Here is a 16882-nt window from a genome sequence, read left to right as displayed (position 1 = left end):
CGATGCACAATGCTCCAAAACTCATGATATATGACAAACCTCCCTCTTCAAAAGCTCCAAAAATCTCCCAAGCCGAATGAAAATGGGTGAAATGAACTCAAACCCTATTTTTAAACATTCTACCCATCCCAGGTCCACCCTTCTTCGCGAATGCGGAAATGCCCTCACGGTCGCGAAGCACAACCTACTTCAGCCCTAAATTTATTCATCGTGTTCGCGGCCCGATGCTCACGTTTGCGAAGGTCAGCTTCCCAGACCCTACGGGTTCGCGTACTAGGCCTCGCGTTTGCGTAGGCCAACGACCTCAGGCCCAGCTCCCCTCTTTCCTTCTACGTGTTAGCGATCGCACATTCGCGTTTGCCTAGAAAACTCAGCCAACCCCTTCGCGTTCGCGACCTCCACTTCACGTTCGCGAAGGCCAAATCCAGCAGTCTCCCACCTTTCTCTTTGGGATCACGGAACTCCCTTCGCGATCGCGAAGAAGGAAACTAGAAATAGAAATATGCAGCAATAACACAACCCAAAATGATCCAAAAGCACCCCAAAACACACCCGAGGCCCCCGGGACCCCGTCCAATCACACAAACCAGTCCCATAACATCACACAGACTTGCTTGAGGCCTCAAATCACATCAAACAATGCTAAAATCATGGACCATACCCCAATTCAAACTTGATGAACTTTAGAAATTCAAACTTCTTCATTCAATGCCGAAACCTATCAATCTTGTCTGATTGGCCCCAAATTTTGTGCACAAGTCATATTTGACATTACGGACCTCTCCAACTTCCGGAATCGGATTCCGACCCCGGTATCAAAAAGTCCACTTTCGATCAAACTTCTCAAAAACCTTCAAATTTCTATCTTTAGCCAAATGACTCCAGAATGACCCACGGACCTCCGAATTCACTTCTGATCGCGCTCCCAACTCTAGACTCACCATACGAAGTTATTCCCACACTCGGAATCCCAAACGGACATTAATAACACTAAAATGCACTTCAACCCAAACATATGAAATTCTTCCAAAATTACAACTTCCACAATAGGTGTCGAAACATTCCCAGGTCTTCCAAAACCCGATCCGGATGTACGCTAAAGTTCAAAATCATCATACAAACCTGCTACAACCTTCGAATTCCGATTCCGAGGTCGTTTACTCAAAAATCCAATCTTAGTCAATTCTTTCAACTTAAAGCTTCCGAAATGAGAATTCTCTATCCAAATGAACTCTGAACTTCCCGGAATTCAATTTCGACCATGCGTACAAGTTATAATACCTGAAGTGAAGCTACTCATGGCCTCAAATTGTTGAACGACATGCTAGATCTCGAAATGACTAATCGGGTCGTTACACCGACGGGGGCAGAGAATACCCGGGTGTCCTCCGGGATAGAAAAAGTTATTGACTATCTTTGGTCAGGATTAACACTTGGGGCCAGGAATCGATCCACAAGTTTTAGGCTCAATGAAGACTCGGTGGCACCCAACGACGGCTCTTTCCTTGGCACTAGCAGGTCACCGAGCCCGGTGACGTCTTCCAAAATAGTAGACTCAACCCCATCCAAAAAGATGTGGATATCAGTCGCCCCTTGAAGACTCAACATATTGGCCTCAAGAATCATACCATCCAAAATCTGAGGGGACCCACTAATGTCGATTGCTCCAAGTTCGTCTATCAGGGCACTTTTCGTAGCTCGAGTATCACCCCCGGTCTCTCTCTCAATCCCCCTAGCTTGGGGTAGAATGGGATCAATCCTTTCTGGCTCGGAAGTTTCAGCCAGAGCTCTCTCACCAACCTCCTCATATCGGGATGTTTCAACTTCAGCGCCCGCCGGTTCAAGGACTTCTTGTATCGTGACACCAGCCCACACACGGGCCACCAATTTAGATTTGTCTTCCTCTTCTTCTTCCTCGGACCCATCCCTTAGTCAATGAAATGAGTCCGAGGGTAGAGCGACGAACTCCCCTTGGGCTTGTGTGACCTCTTATTTGATTTCTTCTTTTTCGAGTTTGGGGAACTCGGGGCCCTTTTTCTCTTCTTTTCATCACCCTGCTTTGGAGCGGGGGGCTCGAAAGGCACATCCTCATTACTGGATAGTGGCCTCATAGCAATGTCTTTAGCGATACCTACAAAAAGAAACATAGCAAATAAGAATTCCGTAGTGCAAGAAGGATATCAAACAATATTAAATCAGAGGAGAAAACCTACCATGGTTATGGGCCTCCCATCGACCCTTCGATAACTCCATCCAAGTTGCTCGGAGTATGGTCTATGTGACACCAGGACCTTGACCCATTGCTTGTGTTTGGGAACTACGTTCGTCACCTGGGCCACAACTGTAACACCAAAAATATAGATGAGGAAAGAAGAAAGAAAGTAAAACAGCAAAATTGAACATTCAAGGTGAAGTACTACTCACGATTCGTGTTCCATTTCTCAGGTAACGACACATCTTTAGTAGGGATCAGGTCCGAAGTCCTTATTCGGACAAATCGGCCCATCCAACCTCAATCACGAGCCTCGTCTATGCTCAATAATGGAGCCTTGCTGGCCCATTAAGAAAGATTGATCAACCCTCCTCGATAGAGTCGGGGACTATAAAGGTGCATAAGGTGATCGAGGGTGAAAGAACATTCCCCGATTTTGCTTACAAAGAATCGGAGGAGAATCACTATTCTCCATAAGGAAGGATTGACCTGGCCAAGGGTCACGTCGTACCTCTTGCAGAAGGCGATAATGACGGGGTCTAAGGGACCTAGCGTGAAGGGGTAAGTGTAAACACTTAGGAAACCCTCCACGTGTGTAGTGATCGATTCCTTAGGTGAAGGTACTACCACATGTTTATCGACCCAGTTGCAATCCTCTTTAACCTTGGCAAGGAGGTCATCGGTGATTGTGCATATGTACCTCGAGACCGATTCACATCGACCCGGTACCGAGTAGGTCTTTTCAATCTTAAAATCAGCAATAGTAGGGCACCCTCCCAGAACGAAATCCTCAAGGGGATATTCCGTCGCAGCTCCTTCGCTGGCGGGCCGTGTTGAAAAGGTGGCCTCCTTTTGTGGTACAGTCTTAGAAGTTTTCGCCATTGTAGAAAAAAAAGGAATTAGGATGGTATGCGGTTTGCTGAAAGTTCAAGAAATTTGGGTGCAAGAGTTGCAAAACAAAGGGATTTTTTGAAAAGAAACAAGAATAGGAGGAGCTTTGAACGTAAAGTTTGAATATTGGAAGGTTACAGTGCTTATAGCTTGTCGGTGATGATTAAGAACCCATGGTGGCCGACCAGCAACTGACAAGCATTTAATACCTTGGTAGCTGGACCGACGGGAAATTTCGATGTCCATTTGTTGCTTACATCATATTCGGGTGTATCAGTGATGTTCGTCGCCTATGTTATGGCCTATCGAGATGGGACTCAGAAGTTTATATCGTTTTTCGTCATCTTCTCTCCGAGAAACGAGAGGACTATCTGTACACAGTCAAAACCGGGATTACCTTTTGTATGATTAATCGAGATAGAAATATAATAGGTCAAGGTTCGACCTTGTGTTATATCGAACCATGGTGCAAAGATAGATCGTCGAGCTCGTGACCCGAATACCGATCAAGCTCGAGATCGAGCAAGATCGAGAAAAATCTACCGATCCAAATAATAGAAAGCTGAAATATCCACAATCGGGCGAGGATCACGGCGAAAATCCCAGCACGTATCAAGAAGAGGTTGATTAATTAGCTAATCATGAGATTTCTTACCTCATATAGAACTGTACCAAGAGTAGGACTCCACTACTATATAAAAGGGGTCTGATTACTGGTAAAATTCATCATTTCTACGGAATACAAAGCAATATACTATCATTTTCTAGCTTTCACTATTTTTTTATTCTGTTCATAATTCAGTTGAAACATCTTTTGGTTCAAAGGTGACTGAACTCGAGGGCCAAGGCTATTCAATTTGTGTGGTTTGCATTTATTCTTTTATCGTCAATTTTAATATTAATTTATTCTTCTTAATTTGTACCAAGTTATATCATGTATCCTTAAAACTGCATATTGATAACACCCAACTATGCCTATTAAAGGACAAAGCGGTCGCTGCAAATATAATCCAGTTTTACATCCAGAATCGAATCTTCAGGGAACTAACCTATCTATTACACTCTACGGCAATGTTATTATCAACTCAATCAATCTCTAGATGCAAGATTTTTGATCAATAAAGATTGGGTTTTTGTTTAACTACTTCAATTACTATTAAAAACAATAGTAAGCTAAAACAAAGATAATTCAATGGTAAGAAGGTCTAGGGCAGTGATTTCCCTAATTGCTAGTTTAGGTCTTGACTCTTCTGCTATAATCTCGCTGTAATACTCTATGAGGATTAAGAGTTATGGGTTATCGTAATTATCTTTTGATCAACTTCAATAATTTACTAAAGCATTCTCTCGAACTACTCTAGCTGACAATAGTTATGCAACTCTAAATTATCCCACCAAAAATTTGTTATCTCTAAACCCACTTTTAAGTTAAAGTAATGAATCTCTTCAATTACCCAAAAGTGGTGTTGTTCAACAGCTATCTAACCTAATATTCTTTCTCAAGCAATATAAGGTAATTAGACACAATTAATCAAGGGCTCATTCAATTAATCACTATACAAAATGTAGTTGAACAATCATATCATAAATCCGGCTCGATTATAACAACTAGAGTCAAAACTTCAACCAACAGTTGGTTCCATCAACCCTAGATAAGTATTTATCTACTCATAACAAAATAAGAGAAAACTACTAAATTGTTCATAATGTAAAATTGCAAGAACTAAAAGGATATAGAAAAACTCTAATGTTTGGTTGATCTTCTCACTCTTGTTCTTGCCTCCAAAAGTGGTCTAAAATCGGCTTTTCTTAATCTTGGGCGAGTTTCTAAAGCATATAAGGGTTTTACAAAAGTTTCCCCGATTTTACACTTTGGTCCTCAAACTTTCCATCAGCGTGAACAGTGCACCGCGGTCGCTGCCAATCGTGTCGACCGCGGTGAATGCTGACCTTTATGCCTTATGTTGTTAATCTACCGTGATTCACCGGGGTCGTGGTGGCCTTTTTTCCCAGGCCATTTATGCTTCTTTGTGTTTGGGTACTTCTCGAGTGGGCGTTTTTCTTCACATTATCGCTTCCAAAACACTCCATGTTGCTTCTTCTCACATAATATTCCCTGCTAAACAAAAGAACACTATTTAGAGCATTTTGTTAGCAATTTATCTATAAAACAACAACAAAGTATGGTCATATTAAGGTGTAAATATCAATTATATATCCTACTATCAATACCACACACTTAAATCATTGCTAGTCCTCGAACAATCCACCACAGTCCATCAAAATTCCTTCCCTAAGCTTTTCCCTTACGACTCACTCCATGAACATTTTACAAAAATTGTACCTAGTAGTGAACAACCTTTACCTCAAGAGTCAAACCTTTTATGCCATGCAACATCAGCACTTACTCAAACCACTCTATACAAGAGTCAAGACTTACCTTTCCTTCGTGAATCACATGCTCTCACATCACACAAGAGAGTAGTTCCACATATGATGATAATTATAACAAGTAGGAACTAAGATAGACAAAATTTGCTCACTCTCAGAAAGAACGTTCACATGCCACAATGATGCACCATAGGCTTTCCCGTAGTGTAATACTTTACTAATTGAGCCCATTCAGTGTAAGATCAATAGGAATTTACTTGGTTGTAATGTAGGCTAAGGGACTGGTAGGATATATTTAGATATAGTGACTAACCTCCCTAAGCACTTTTAATACAATTACATTAAACTTAAAGATCATATTTGTGCCAACCAAACACTCCACCTCATTTGTTTAAAACATCCTCATCCATTAGGTGCAATTTGTACAAGCCACCACTTATCAACCATTATAATTATTTATAACCCATTATTTGTTTACTTTTTTTCGTGGTGCTTTTTCTTTTATGCTTCAAAATTCCACACCTTTTCTCTATCTCAGTCGTTCCACTCAAAAACCAAACCACCACCCCACACTTTTGCTTTTCCATATTTCCACTATCATTCAAGTGCTTATTGGGAGGTAAAAGGGTTCAAACGGCAAGCTATTCAAACAATTGGGTAAGGTTCGCAATGTGGTTGCCAAAGAAATAGGCTTATAGGCTCAACGGGGTTAACTAAGATGTATTGCATTCAGGTGGGTTTACTTTATATGTCTGGCTAAACAAAGAAATGCCTATATCAATTCTAAAACTGAAAAAAACTACTATTTCGCTTTGCAAACACACAGGGCAAGTTCTAGGCATCAAATATGAAACATGGAACACAGTAAAACTCACACACACATGGCACATGACTCACTCCGGATTAGTTTATCAAGACATTCTCTTTTGAGTGTTCAAGTTAGATACAAACGTACAATTTTGAGGCACTCTAACAGGATTCAACCAATGAAGCTAGGTGTTATATTCTAGTGTCTATTGTGCTCAGGTGTATCAACGCTAAGGGTTTTCCTTCGAATTTAGCTCGCATCCCATTAGTCCTACTCTAAAAACTAAAAAGAACAAAAATAAATAAAAACTACTTATACCCGGTTCAAGCTAAACCCTTGGAAAAGAACCGTGGCCCAAAGAAAAATCAAGGGGGAGTTACTACACTACCTAAAAATAAAATAAAAAAATCTTTTTGGTCTTTTCTCTAGGCTAACTTCCCTCAATAAAATTGTCTAAAGGATCCGTCATCAGGAAGAGTCTCCATATTCTAATTTTTTTTCTCAACTTAGTCCCTCAAGAACCCCGCCGAAAGAGATCCGTCGTCGGGACAAGTCACTTACTATTTTAACTTTCCTAATGAACTATTACTCTAACATCAAAACAATCAAAGCAAGACAAAACAAACAAAATCAAACAGTCAATTGTTACAATTACAAACATACAATGAAGTATGCCCCACCCCGCACTTAAAATGAAGACATGTCCCCATGGCTTAAAAATTTAAAGAACAGTGAGGTTAAGGAATTTCTCTGAAGGCTCACTCCTGATCGGAGACGGTGTCTGGGTTCACATTGCACACACGTCCCAGCGCTCTCAACCAGCCCAAGAATTTCTTCTCCAACTTCACTTGCCTTTCAGCCACCGCATCAACACGGGCACCTAAATCAGTGACTGAGGTACGCAACCCAGCCATATCCTACTCCAAAGCTGTCATACGGGTGCTCCGGCGTGGCTGTGATGGGCCTGCCACATCAACTCTCGGAGAAGGAGGAATCGCAGCTACCTCATCATCATCATCATCATCATCATCAGCTGAATCATCATCAGAGTCATCAACATTCACCACCGGCTCTCGTCCAATTCCAATTTTTCGCCCGGAACGGGGCTTTTAGTGGCAATCTCCCATCAACCCGAGGGTCTTCAGGGACTCGAGCAATACGGCACAGCCAGGTGATCAGTGAAGGGAAGTAGTGGCCCTTGGTTAGCTTAGGTGATCTAATGAACATCTCTTCATGGATAAGCCGAGCCACATCAAAATCACTATGGGACATGAAACAGTAGATTGCGAACGCCCGTGGTAGATTAATATCTGTCGTGTTGCTGGATGGCAACAATCGACTGTTGATAATAGTGAGCCAACACTTAGCCTCCTAATTCAGACAGTGGGAGTTGAGAGTAATCATGTGCTTGATACATAGGTGTTCTCCATTCGGCACATAGATAGTATCGATAAGAGTTCCCCACAAGGCTCGTGTACCGCTAAAAGTACGATAAGGATCAAATTCACCCCTAAACACTGGCAGCCTGTATACCCTGTGGATGGTGTCGAGGGATGCGTTTACCGGGGTGTTGCGCACCGTCACAACCCCATTCTCATGTTCTGGCAAGTTCGCATAGAACTTTCTTACTAGTTGAACATTAGCCTCCTCTGGTACCTCGAAGAAGATGTCCAGCTGACACCACCTCAGCTCATTAAACATATTGGGGCATTCCACCTCCAAAGCCATTCGATCAATGTGCACCTCAGGTTGCAACTTCTTAGCTGCTTTCTGGTTGTACCTATCCTCTGCTGATTTGGATACAAACCGAGTGCTATCGAACTGAGGTGCACTGGCTTGGCCCTTAGCTCGTGAGGAGCCTCTTGGTCCGCTAGTGGAGGGTCCGATGCTTCGTCTCTTCCTGGAAGACCTCATTGTACCTGTCATACAACAAAACACCTATTAGTGAGTGCGCAAAATATGTGACTATGGATGGTTACTCAGATTTCACCATAACCATGTCACAATAGCTCTTTATATCTCCATTGGGGCAATTTCCCAAACACCTTGTGAGCAGGGCACTATCCAAACACATATAGCCCTCATGGGTACATCAAAGCTCCTCCCCAATCAAGTATACTACTACACCAACACACCCCACACTTACTTCATTCAATCACCCACCAATAAACACCTTTTCAAATATGCAATGCACAGCCCCTTCACCAATCAAACTCAAAAACGAAATTTAAAAGCAAAAACAAGAAGAAAACGAATATACCAACAATTACATCCCAACACAATATAAAACTACATAAATTACAACACAATACCAAAGAAAAAATAGGGAAGAGGTGAGGAACATACCGTAGTTGAAGAATGGGTGAGAGGAATGGAGGTGGGGGATGTTAGTATGAGGGAAGAAGAAGAAGAAGAAGAAGAAAAAGAAGAGAGTATTTGGGTGGTTAGGGTTCAGAGAGAGGGAGAGATTGAAAATCTGGGGGAGGGGATCGGGTATTTTGGGTTTAAGAGGGGGGTTTGGGTTTTGAAATTAAAAGAGGAAGAAAAGAGAAAAGAAAAACGCAAAAAAAAAAATACCTGGTACCCACCGTGGTCCACCGCGGCCGCGGTGGGTTTAAAATCTTGAGGCAGAAAGTTTACGCCTCACCGCAGTTTACCGCGGTCCACCGTGGTCACGGTGAGATGAAACATTCGAGGCAGAATGTTTGCCTTCCACCGCGGTTTACCGCGGTTGCGGTGCTGGTTTTTTTTTAACACACTAACAATAACACTCGTGGGTTGCCTCCCACACAGCGCCTGATTTAACGTCGCGACATGACATAAGCATTTGATCATCACTCCTCATTCACGTACTGGGTCTCTTCCAAAGTGATTACTACTCTATCCCTTTTTTCTTCAGCCATTCCAAGGTAATGTTTCAACCTTTGCCCATTTACTGTGAACTTATTTGTCCCATCTTCTGATTCAATCTCTATAGCTCCACTTAAGAACAATTGCACCACTCTGAAGGGTCCTAACCATCGTGACTTTAACTTACCTGGGAACAATCTCAATCTTGAGTTGTATAACAACACTATATCTGTGTGTTTGAAGTTTCGATCCAAGATGTGCTTATCATGCATTAATTCCATCCTTTCTTTGTATAATCCAGCACTCTCAAAGGCCTGGAACCTGAATTCCTCAAGTTCATGTAACCCAGTGATTCTGTTAGTACCTGCTGTCTCCATGTCTAAGTTTAACTGTCGCAATGCCCAAAGTGCCTTATGCTCTAGCTCAACTGGGAGGTGGCATGCCTTGCCAAACACCAACTTGTACGGTGACATACCAATTGGGGTTTTCAAGGTTGTGTGGTACGCCCACAATGTATCATCCAATTTCTTTGCCCAGTCAGTCCTTGTTGCATTCACTGTTTTTGTGAGGACACTTTTAATCTCTCTGTTGGGCATTTCAACTTGCCCCCTCGATTGTGGGTGGTACGGGGTGGTCACTTTATGACGAACTCCATATTTTTCCAACAGCCGTGCGAAAGCTCTATTTCAAAAATGGGTTCCTCCATCACTGAATATAGTTCTTGGGGTACCAAAACATGTGAAAATGTTCTTCTTTAGAAAGTCTAGTACCCCTTTAGCATCATTGGTCGGAAGAGCCACTGCTTTGACCCACTTGGAGACATAGTCAGCTGCTACCAATATGTACTTGTTACCATACGAGATGACGAATGGCCCCATGAAGTCAATCCCCCACATGTCAAAAATCTCCACCACTTGAATTGTGGTCATTGGCTTCTCGTGTCTATGAGATATGTTGCCAGTCCTTTGGCAATCATCGTAGTTTTTAACCCAAGCATGGGCATCCTTGAACAGAGTAGGCCAGTACAAGCCTGACTCCAACACCTTAGCTGCTGTCCGAATTCCTCCAAAGTGTCCACCATATGGTGAAGCATGGCAAGCCTACAAAACAGAATGTTGATCTTTCTCGGGGATACACCACCGGATCATGTTATCTACACATATTTTAAACAATAGAGGTTCATCCCAATAATAATACCGATAATCACGAAAGAACTTTTTCTTATGAATTTAGGAGAGTTCATAAGGTACAACACCACTTGCTAAATAATTAGCAATATCAGCATACCAAGGTGTCTCCTCCATGGTCATTGCCAGTAATTGTTCATCTGGGAATGTCTCTGTTATATCCTCAACCTCTACCTTCTTTTCAGCTCCTTCCAACCTTGAGAGGTGGTCAGCTACTTAGTTCTCTGTCCCTTTTCGGTCACGTATTTCCAGATCGAATTCTTGTAACAGAAGAACCCAGCGAATCAAGCCTAGCTTTGACTCCTTCTTTTCTATCAGGTACCTAACTGTTGCATGGTCAGTGTAAACAATAACTTTCGAGCCAATCAAGTATGACCTGAATTTGTCTCGAGAAATGCAAAAACAACAACCAACATCTCCTTTTCCGTCACAGTGTAATTGAGTTATGCACCGCTTAGCGTTCTGCTTGCATAATAAATCGGGTGCATCAGTTTACCCTTTCGTTGCCCCAAGACTGCTCATATGGCATAGTCACTTGCATCACACATGAGCTCAAATGGTTGCTCCCAGTTGGGTGCAACAATGATGGGTGCAGTCACTAATCTCTTTTTCAGCTCCTCAAATGCCAACCTGAAATCATTAGAAAACACAAAGGGGTGATACTTTTCAAGGAGTTTGCATAATGGGTTAGCAATTTTAGAGAAATCTTTTATGAATCGCCTGTAGAACCCGGCGTGCCCAAGGAAACTTCTCACCACCTTGACTGAAGTGGGCGATGGTAGTTTTTCAATCATGTCAACCTTACCATGGTCGACCTCAATTCCTTTATTGGACACTCGATGCCCTAGGACTATCCCTTCATGTACCATAAAATAGCACTTCTCCCAGTTCAACACTAAATTTGTCTCCACACATCTTTTGAGAACACTTCTTAAGTTGTAAAGACAGTCCTCGAATGAATCTCCCACCACAGAGAAATCATCCATAAAGACCTCCATAATATCCTCCACCATGTCTATGAAAATGGCTAACATGCAACGTTGAAATGTCGCTGGTGCATTGCAAAGCCCAAAAGGCATTCTCCGAAAGGCGAAGATGACATACGGACAAGTGAAGGATGTTTTATCTCTATCTTCGGGGGCTATTGATATCTGATTGTACCCCGAATATCCATCCAAGAAACAGAAGTGTGATCGCCCGGCCAACATGTCCAATATTTGGTCAATGAAAGGCAAGGGGAAGTGGTCCTTCTGGGTGGTTGTGTTCAATTTTCGGTAATCCATGCAAATCCGCCATCCTGTGACTGTACGAGTTGAGATCAACTCATTGTTCTCATTTTGCACAACAGTCATTCCCCCCTTTTTCGGCACACATTGGACAAGGCTGACCCAATTGCTATCAGATATGGGGAAGATGATTCCAGCATGTAACCATTTGATCACTTCCTTCTTTACTACCTCTTTCATGTTCGGGTTCAGCATTCGTTAATATTCTCTGGAAGGTTTGTGCCCTTCTTCTAAAAGAATCTTGTGCATACAGAAGGCTGGGCTGATACCCTTTATGTTTGCCATGGTTCAGCCAATGGCAGTCTTACTTTCCTGCAGTACATGTAAGAGTTGTTCTACCTACACATCTAACAAACCAGATGATATAATAACAGGCAAAATAGAATCAGGGCCTAAGAAAACGTACCTGAGGTGAGCTGGGAGCGACTTCAGCTCCAGCTTGGGTGGTTCCTCTACTGATGGCTTTGCTAGAGGTGTAGCCTTTTTTTCTAACTCAAGGGACTCGAACTAAGGTTCCCTTTTCCAGAATCCGTGGCCTTCAAGTGCCATGACCCACTCAGCTAATCCTTCACCATCCATATCTTTTAAATTTGTCAAACATGTCTCCAATGGATCTTTAGCAGTCAGGGTCACATCATCTTCTTGCAGGATCACATCCACTACCTCCACTAGAGAGCAATTAGCATATTCAATGGGTCTCCTCATAGATTGTTGAACATTGAATATATCTTCTTCATCGTTCAGTCTCATTTTTAATTCCCCAGTCTCACAATCGATCAGTGCTCTCCCAGTGGCCAAAAATGGCCTACCTAAAATGATAGGTATCTCCTCATCTACCTGACAGTCCAAAATAACAAAGTCTACAGGGAACACGAACTTCCCCACTTGCACCAACACATCATCAAGAATCCCAGTAGTCCTTCTTACCGTGCAGTCAGCCAACTGCAGCAGCATCGAAGTCGGTCTAGCTCTGCCAATTCCCAGTTTGGTGTATACAGCTAGAGGCATCAAATTTATGCTGGCTCCCAAATCACATAATGCCTTTGCAAAGGCATAACTCCCAATCATGCATGGAATAGTGAAGCTACCTGGGTCGGACATCTTTTGAGCCATTGGTCTGGTCACTACTGCACTGCAGGTATGCGTCAGAGTCACTGTGGATAGGTCCTGAAAATCAAAATTTCGTGACATTAGGTATTTCATCATCTTCGCATAACCTGGCATCTCCTTTAAGACATCCATCAAAGGAATATTCAACTGAATTTGATGCAGCATGTCCATGAATTTCTTGTATTGATCTTCCTTCCTTTGTTTTACCAGTCTCTGAGGGAATGGTGCAGGTATCACCCTTTGTACACTGCTTGCTGGCTTCTCTCTGTTGGGGTTCTGTGGCACAAGAGGCACCACCTGTTCTGCAGCTTGTTCCTTTACCTTAGCCTTACCCTTTTCATCTTGACCCTGTTCAACCACCAGTTCAGTCAGATTTGATGATTCATCTACCTCTAGTGGAATTGGAGTGGTTGGTGTAGTCTCTTTGCTGGCTTATGCAACCTCCTGCTCTTTGCCTAAATCTCTCCCATTCTGGAGACTTACTGCCATCAGCTAATTCAGGTTTTGCTCCTTGGGGTTAATATTTGTGTCCGCTGGCAATGTTCCCTGGGGGCGGTTGTTTAAACCCATAGACAACTGCCCCAACTGAGTGTCAATATTCTTTATAGCTGAATCATGTACTGGCAACTTTTCTTGCATCTTACCATTTGTCCTAATGAGTTACTGGAGCATCCCCCTGATTTCTACCATGTTGTTATCTTGTTGCTGAGAAGGTGGATGATATGTCAACTGTTGTTGGTTCTGCTATGGGTAGCCCTGTTGTCTCTGGTGGTATGGCACTATTTGGCCTTGAGCTTGCATGCCCCCAGGCTAAGGCATGTTGGGTCTGTATTGCTGATTTGGTGCCGGTCTCCACTGCTTTCCTCCTTGTCTCTGGCCCCCAAAGTTGTTAACATAATTCATATCTTCCCTTGCCCCTTGATTTTCACCTTCTCCGCTCCATGAACACACATAAGACTGATTAACACAAGGTGTACATAGTCCTCCATTTGTCGTGTCAATAATATGCACCTATTTGGTACCCATCTCATCTATCTTCTTTGTCAAAATACACATCTGATTCATGAGTGTGGCCATGTTCTTTGCATGCGAATTATTTGGGTCAAGAGGAACTGAATTCACTATGGGTGCCAGTGTTGTACCTCTAGTCATCCACCCCGAATTCTGGGACATCTTGTCAAGAAGGACTTTGCACTCGGTGAATGTCTTACTCAAAAATGCACCTCCAGCTGAAGCATCCACATTGGCCTTTAGATTGTCAGCTAACCCCATGTAGAATCTCTGGCCAAGCATCTGGTCTGGAATGCCATGGTGAGGACATTTCACCAGCATCCCTTTAAATCTTTCCCAAGTTTCTTTCAAGGTCTCAGTCGGCTGCTGCTTGTACTATAATATTTCATCAACCTGCCTTGCAGTCTTGTTGGGTGGGTAGAACTTATTCAGGAACTGCTTTACTAATTCCTCCCAAGTGACAATGGAATTGATTGGTAGCGAATTCATCCAAGTCCGAGCTTCCCCAATCAAAGAGAACGGGAACAATAATAGCTTGATAGCTTCTGGGGTCATATTTGGCTACCTTTGAGTCACACAAATTGACAGAAAGTTTTTCAAATGTTGTTGAGGGTCTTCAATGTGTGACCCGGAGAACAATCCTTTATTCTATAGCAGATGCAGCATGTTGTTGGTGATCTAGAATGTCTCCGCTTGAATTGCGGGCACAGTTATGCCAGTTGCCAGGTTGTCAGCTGTGGATTGAGCCCAATCATAAAGTGCAGCTTCTGGCACAAGAGGTGCCACCACTCTGACATTTGGGTCAGCTGGCTCATCCCTGATGTTTCCATTGACGTTCTCTACGTCACCCATGTCAATTTCAAACTGGTGTAGTTATTGTGATTGTTGGATCCTCTTATTGGCACGTTTCAGTGCCCTGAATGTTTTCTCGGAGTCTGAAAGTCCTTCAAGCAGTTCTCCATTCCTCGAAGAATTTCTAATCATACACTTGAATTCCACAAGAGTTCAAACGTTAGAATTTCAATGAAAATTGTTTAACACCTTTGAAAATTGATTTGAACTAATAATTTTAACACTACTTCTAAGTTGTAATAAACAACACCGTTAGTTCCTTGACAATGGCGCCAAAATTTGACAACGCCCAACTATGTCTTTTAAAGGACAAAGCGGTCGCTACAAATATAATCCGATTTTAAGTCCGGAATCGAATCCTCGGGGAACTAACCTATCTATTACACTCTACGGCAATGTTATTATCAACTTAATCAATCTTTAGATGCAAGATTTTTGATCGATAAAGATTGGGTTTTTGTTTAACTACTTCAACTACTATTAAAAGCAACAGTAAGCTAAAACAAAGATAATTCAATGGTAAGAAGGTCTAGGGCAGTGATTTCCCCAATTGCTAGTTTAGGTCTTGACTCTTCCGCTATAATCTCGTCGTAATACTCTATGAGGATTAAGAGTTATGAGTTATCGTAATTATCTATCAATCAACTACAATAATTTACTAGAGGATTCTCTCGAACTACTCTAGCTGACAATAGTTATGCAACTCTAAATTATCCCACCAAAGTTTTGTTATCTCTAAACCCACTTTTAAGTTCAAGTAATGAATCTCTTTAATTACCCAAAAGTGGTGTTGTTCATTAGCTATCTAACCTAATATTCTTTCTCAAGCAATATAAGGTAATTAGACACGATTAATCAAGGGCCCATTCAATTAATCACCATACAAAATGTAGTTGAACAATCATATCATAAATCCGGCTCGATTATAACAACTTGAGTCAAAACTTCAACCAACAATTGGTTCCATCAACCCTAGATAAGTATTTAGCTACTCATAACAAAATAAGAGAAAACTACTAAATTGTTCATAATGTAAAATTGCGAGAATTAAAATGAGATAGAAAAATTCTAATGTTTTGGTTGATCTTCTCACTCTTGTTCTTGCCTCCAAAAGTGGTCTAAAATCAGCTTTTCTTAATCTTGGGCGAGTTTCTAAAGCATATAAGGGTTTTACAAAAGTTTTCCCGATTTTACACTTTGATCCTCAAACTTTCCATCAGCGTGAACAGTGCACCGCGGTCGCGGCCAATCGTGTCGACCGCGGTGAATGCTGACCTTTCTGCCTTATGTTGTTAATCTACCGTGATTCACCGCGGTCGCGGTGGCCTTCTTGCCCATGCCATTTATGCTTCTTTGTGTTTGGGTACTTCTCGAGTGAGCGTTTTTCTTCACATTATCGCCTTCAAAACACTCCATGTTGCTTCCTCTCACATAATATTCCCTGCTAAACAAAAGAACACTATTTAGAACATTTTGTTAGCAATTTATCTATAAAACAACAACAAAGTATGGTCATATTAAGGTGTAAATATCAACTATATAGCCTACTATCACGTATAAATTCAATTGTTATCCGATTTTAGGGTATACAGTATATACAGGGTATTAGATACAATTTTAAAGCAATCAAATTCGAATCTTTTTACTATTACCGTAGAAATGTAGTCTTTTGGCAGCTATTAGATTTTCTGCCCTGGATTTAGGTGGGATGATTGGGATCAAGGACAAAAAGTTCAAAGCAAAGGTTCCGGTCCTAGTTCTTTTAACTATGGAAGACACTGATTAATTTGTGGTAGATAAACACAATGCCAGAAGTGCCCCTCGGTTAATTATCTTTGACTATCAAATGCATCTATTGCACTTGTGTTGTTATAATTTTCTTTTGCACATTGCATTTTTGGATTAGTATCCTCTGGAATAGTAAGTTCTCCTTTTATGTTATAATCTTGGCAGGAGTAGATTCTGATCATTGTTTTTTTTTTGTGCGTGTTTGTGTGTTTTCAAAAAAATTTGGGTTAGCTGGAAAAGGAAGATTAGAGTCCACAGCAGCCCCTAATCACAAGTTTAGAGATGTTGATTGACACATCATGTAAGGTGCATCCAGATCATCTTGTCTAGGCTAACCACATTTAATCTTCATGTCTAGCTAATGTATGACGTAACCTTAATAAAATATTATCAATAAGTAGAATATGTACACATGTGCGCAGACTAGGGATCAACATGTAACTCCAATAAATAATGTTGACCATATAAAGTTTGATCTTTTGAATGTTGTAACTTT

General features: G+C 41.8%; 1 protein-coding gene across 1 annotated transcript; it reads right to left on the bottom strand.

Annotated features, from left to right (window-relative positions):
• Window positions 1–9136: 9136 nt before the first annotated feature.
• On the bottom strand, window positions 9137–9748 carry LOC142182151 (uncharacterized). Its single transcript, XM_075256142.1, has one exon. The coding sequence runs from the start codon at window positions 9746–9748 to the stop codon at window positions 9137–9139; it is 612 nt and encodes a 203-aa protein (XP_075112243.1).
• Window positions 9749–16882: the final 7134 nt, after the last annotated feature.

This window comes from Nicotiana tabacum, chromosome 6 (genome assembly GCF_000715075.1).
Source record: "Nicotiana tabacum cultivar K326 chromosome 6, ASM71507v2, whole genome shotgun sequence".
In the NCBI taxonomy this organism is placed as follows: domain Eukaryota; kingdom Viridiplantae; phylum Streptophyta; class Magnoliopsida; order Solanales; family Solanaceae; genus Nicotiana; species Nicotiana tabacum.
Note: the sequence above shows the minus strand (reverse complement) of the source record. Positions and strands in the feature narration are given on the sequence as shown.

Coding starts and splice junctions, on each gene's coding strand:
- LOC142182151 (XM_075256142.1), bottom strand. CDS start 9,748: ATGCCCAACAGAGAGATTAAAAGTGTCCTCACAAAAACAGTGAATGCA.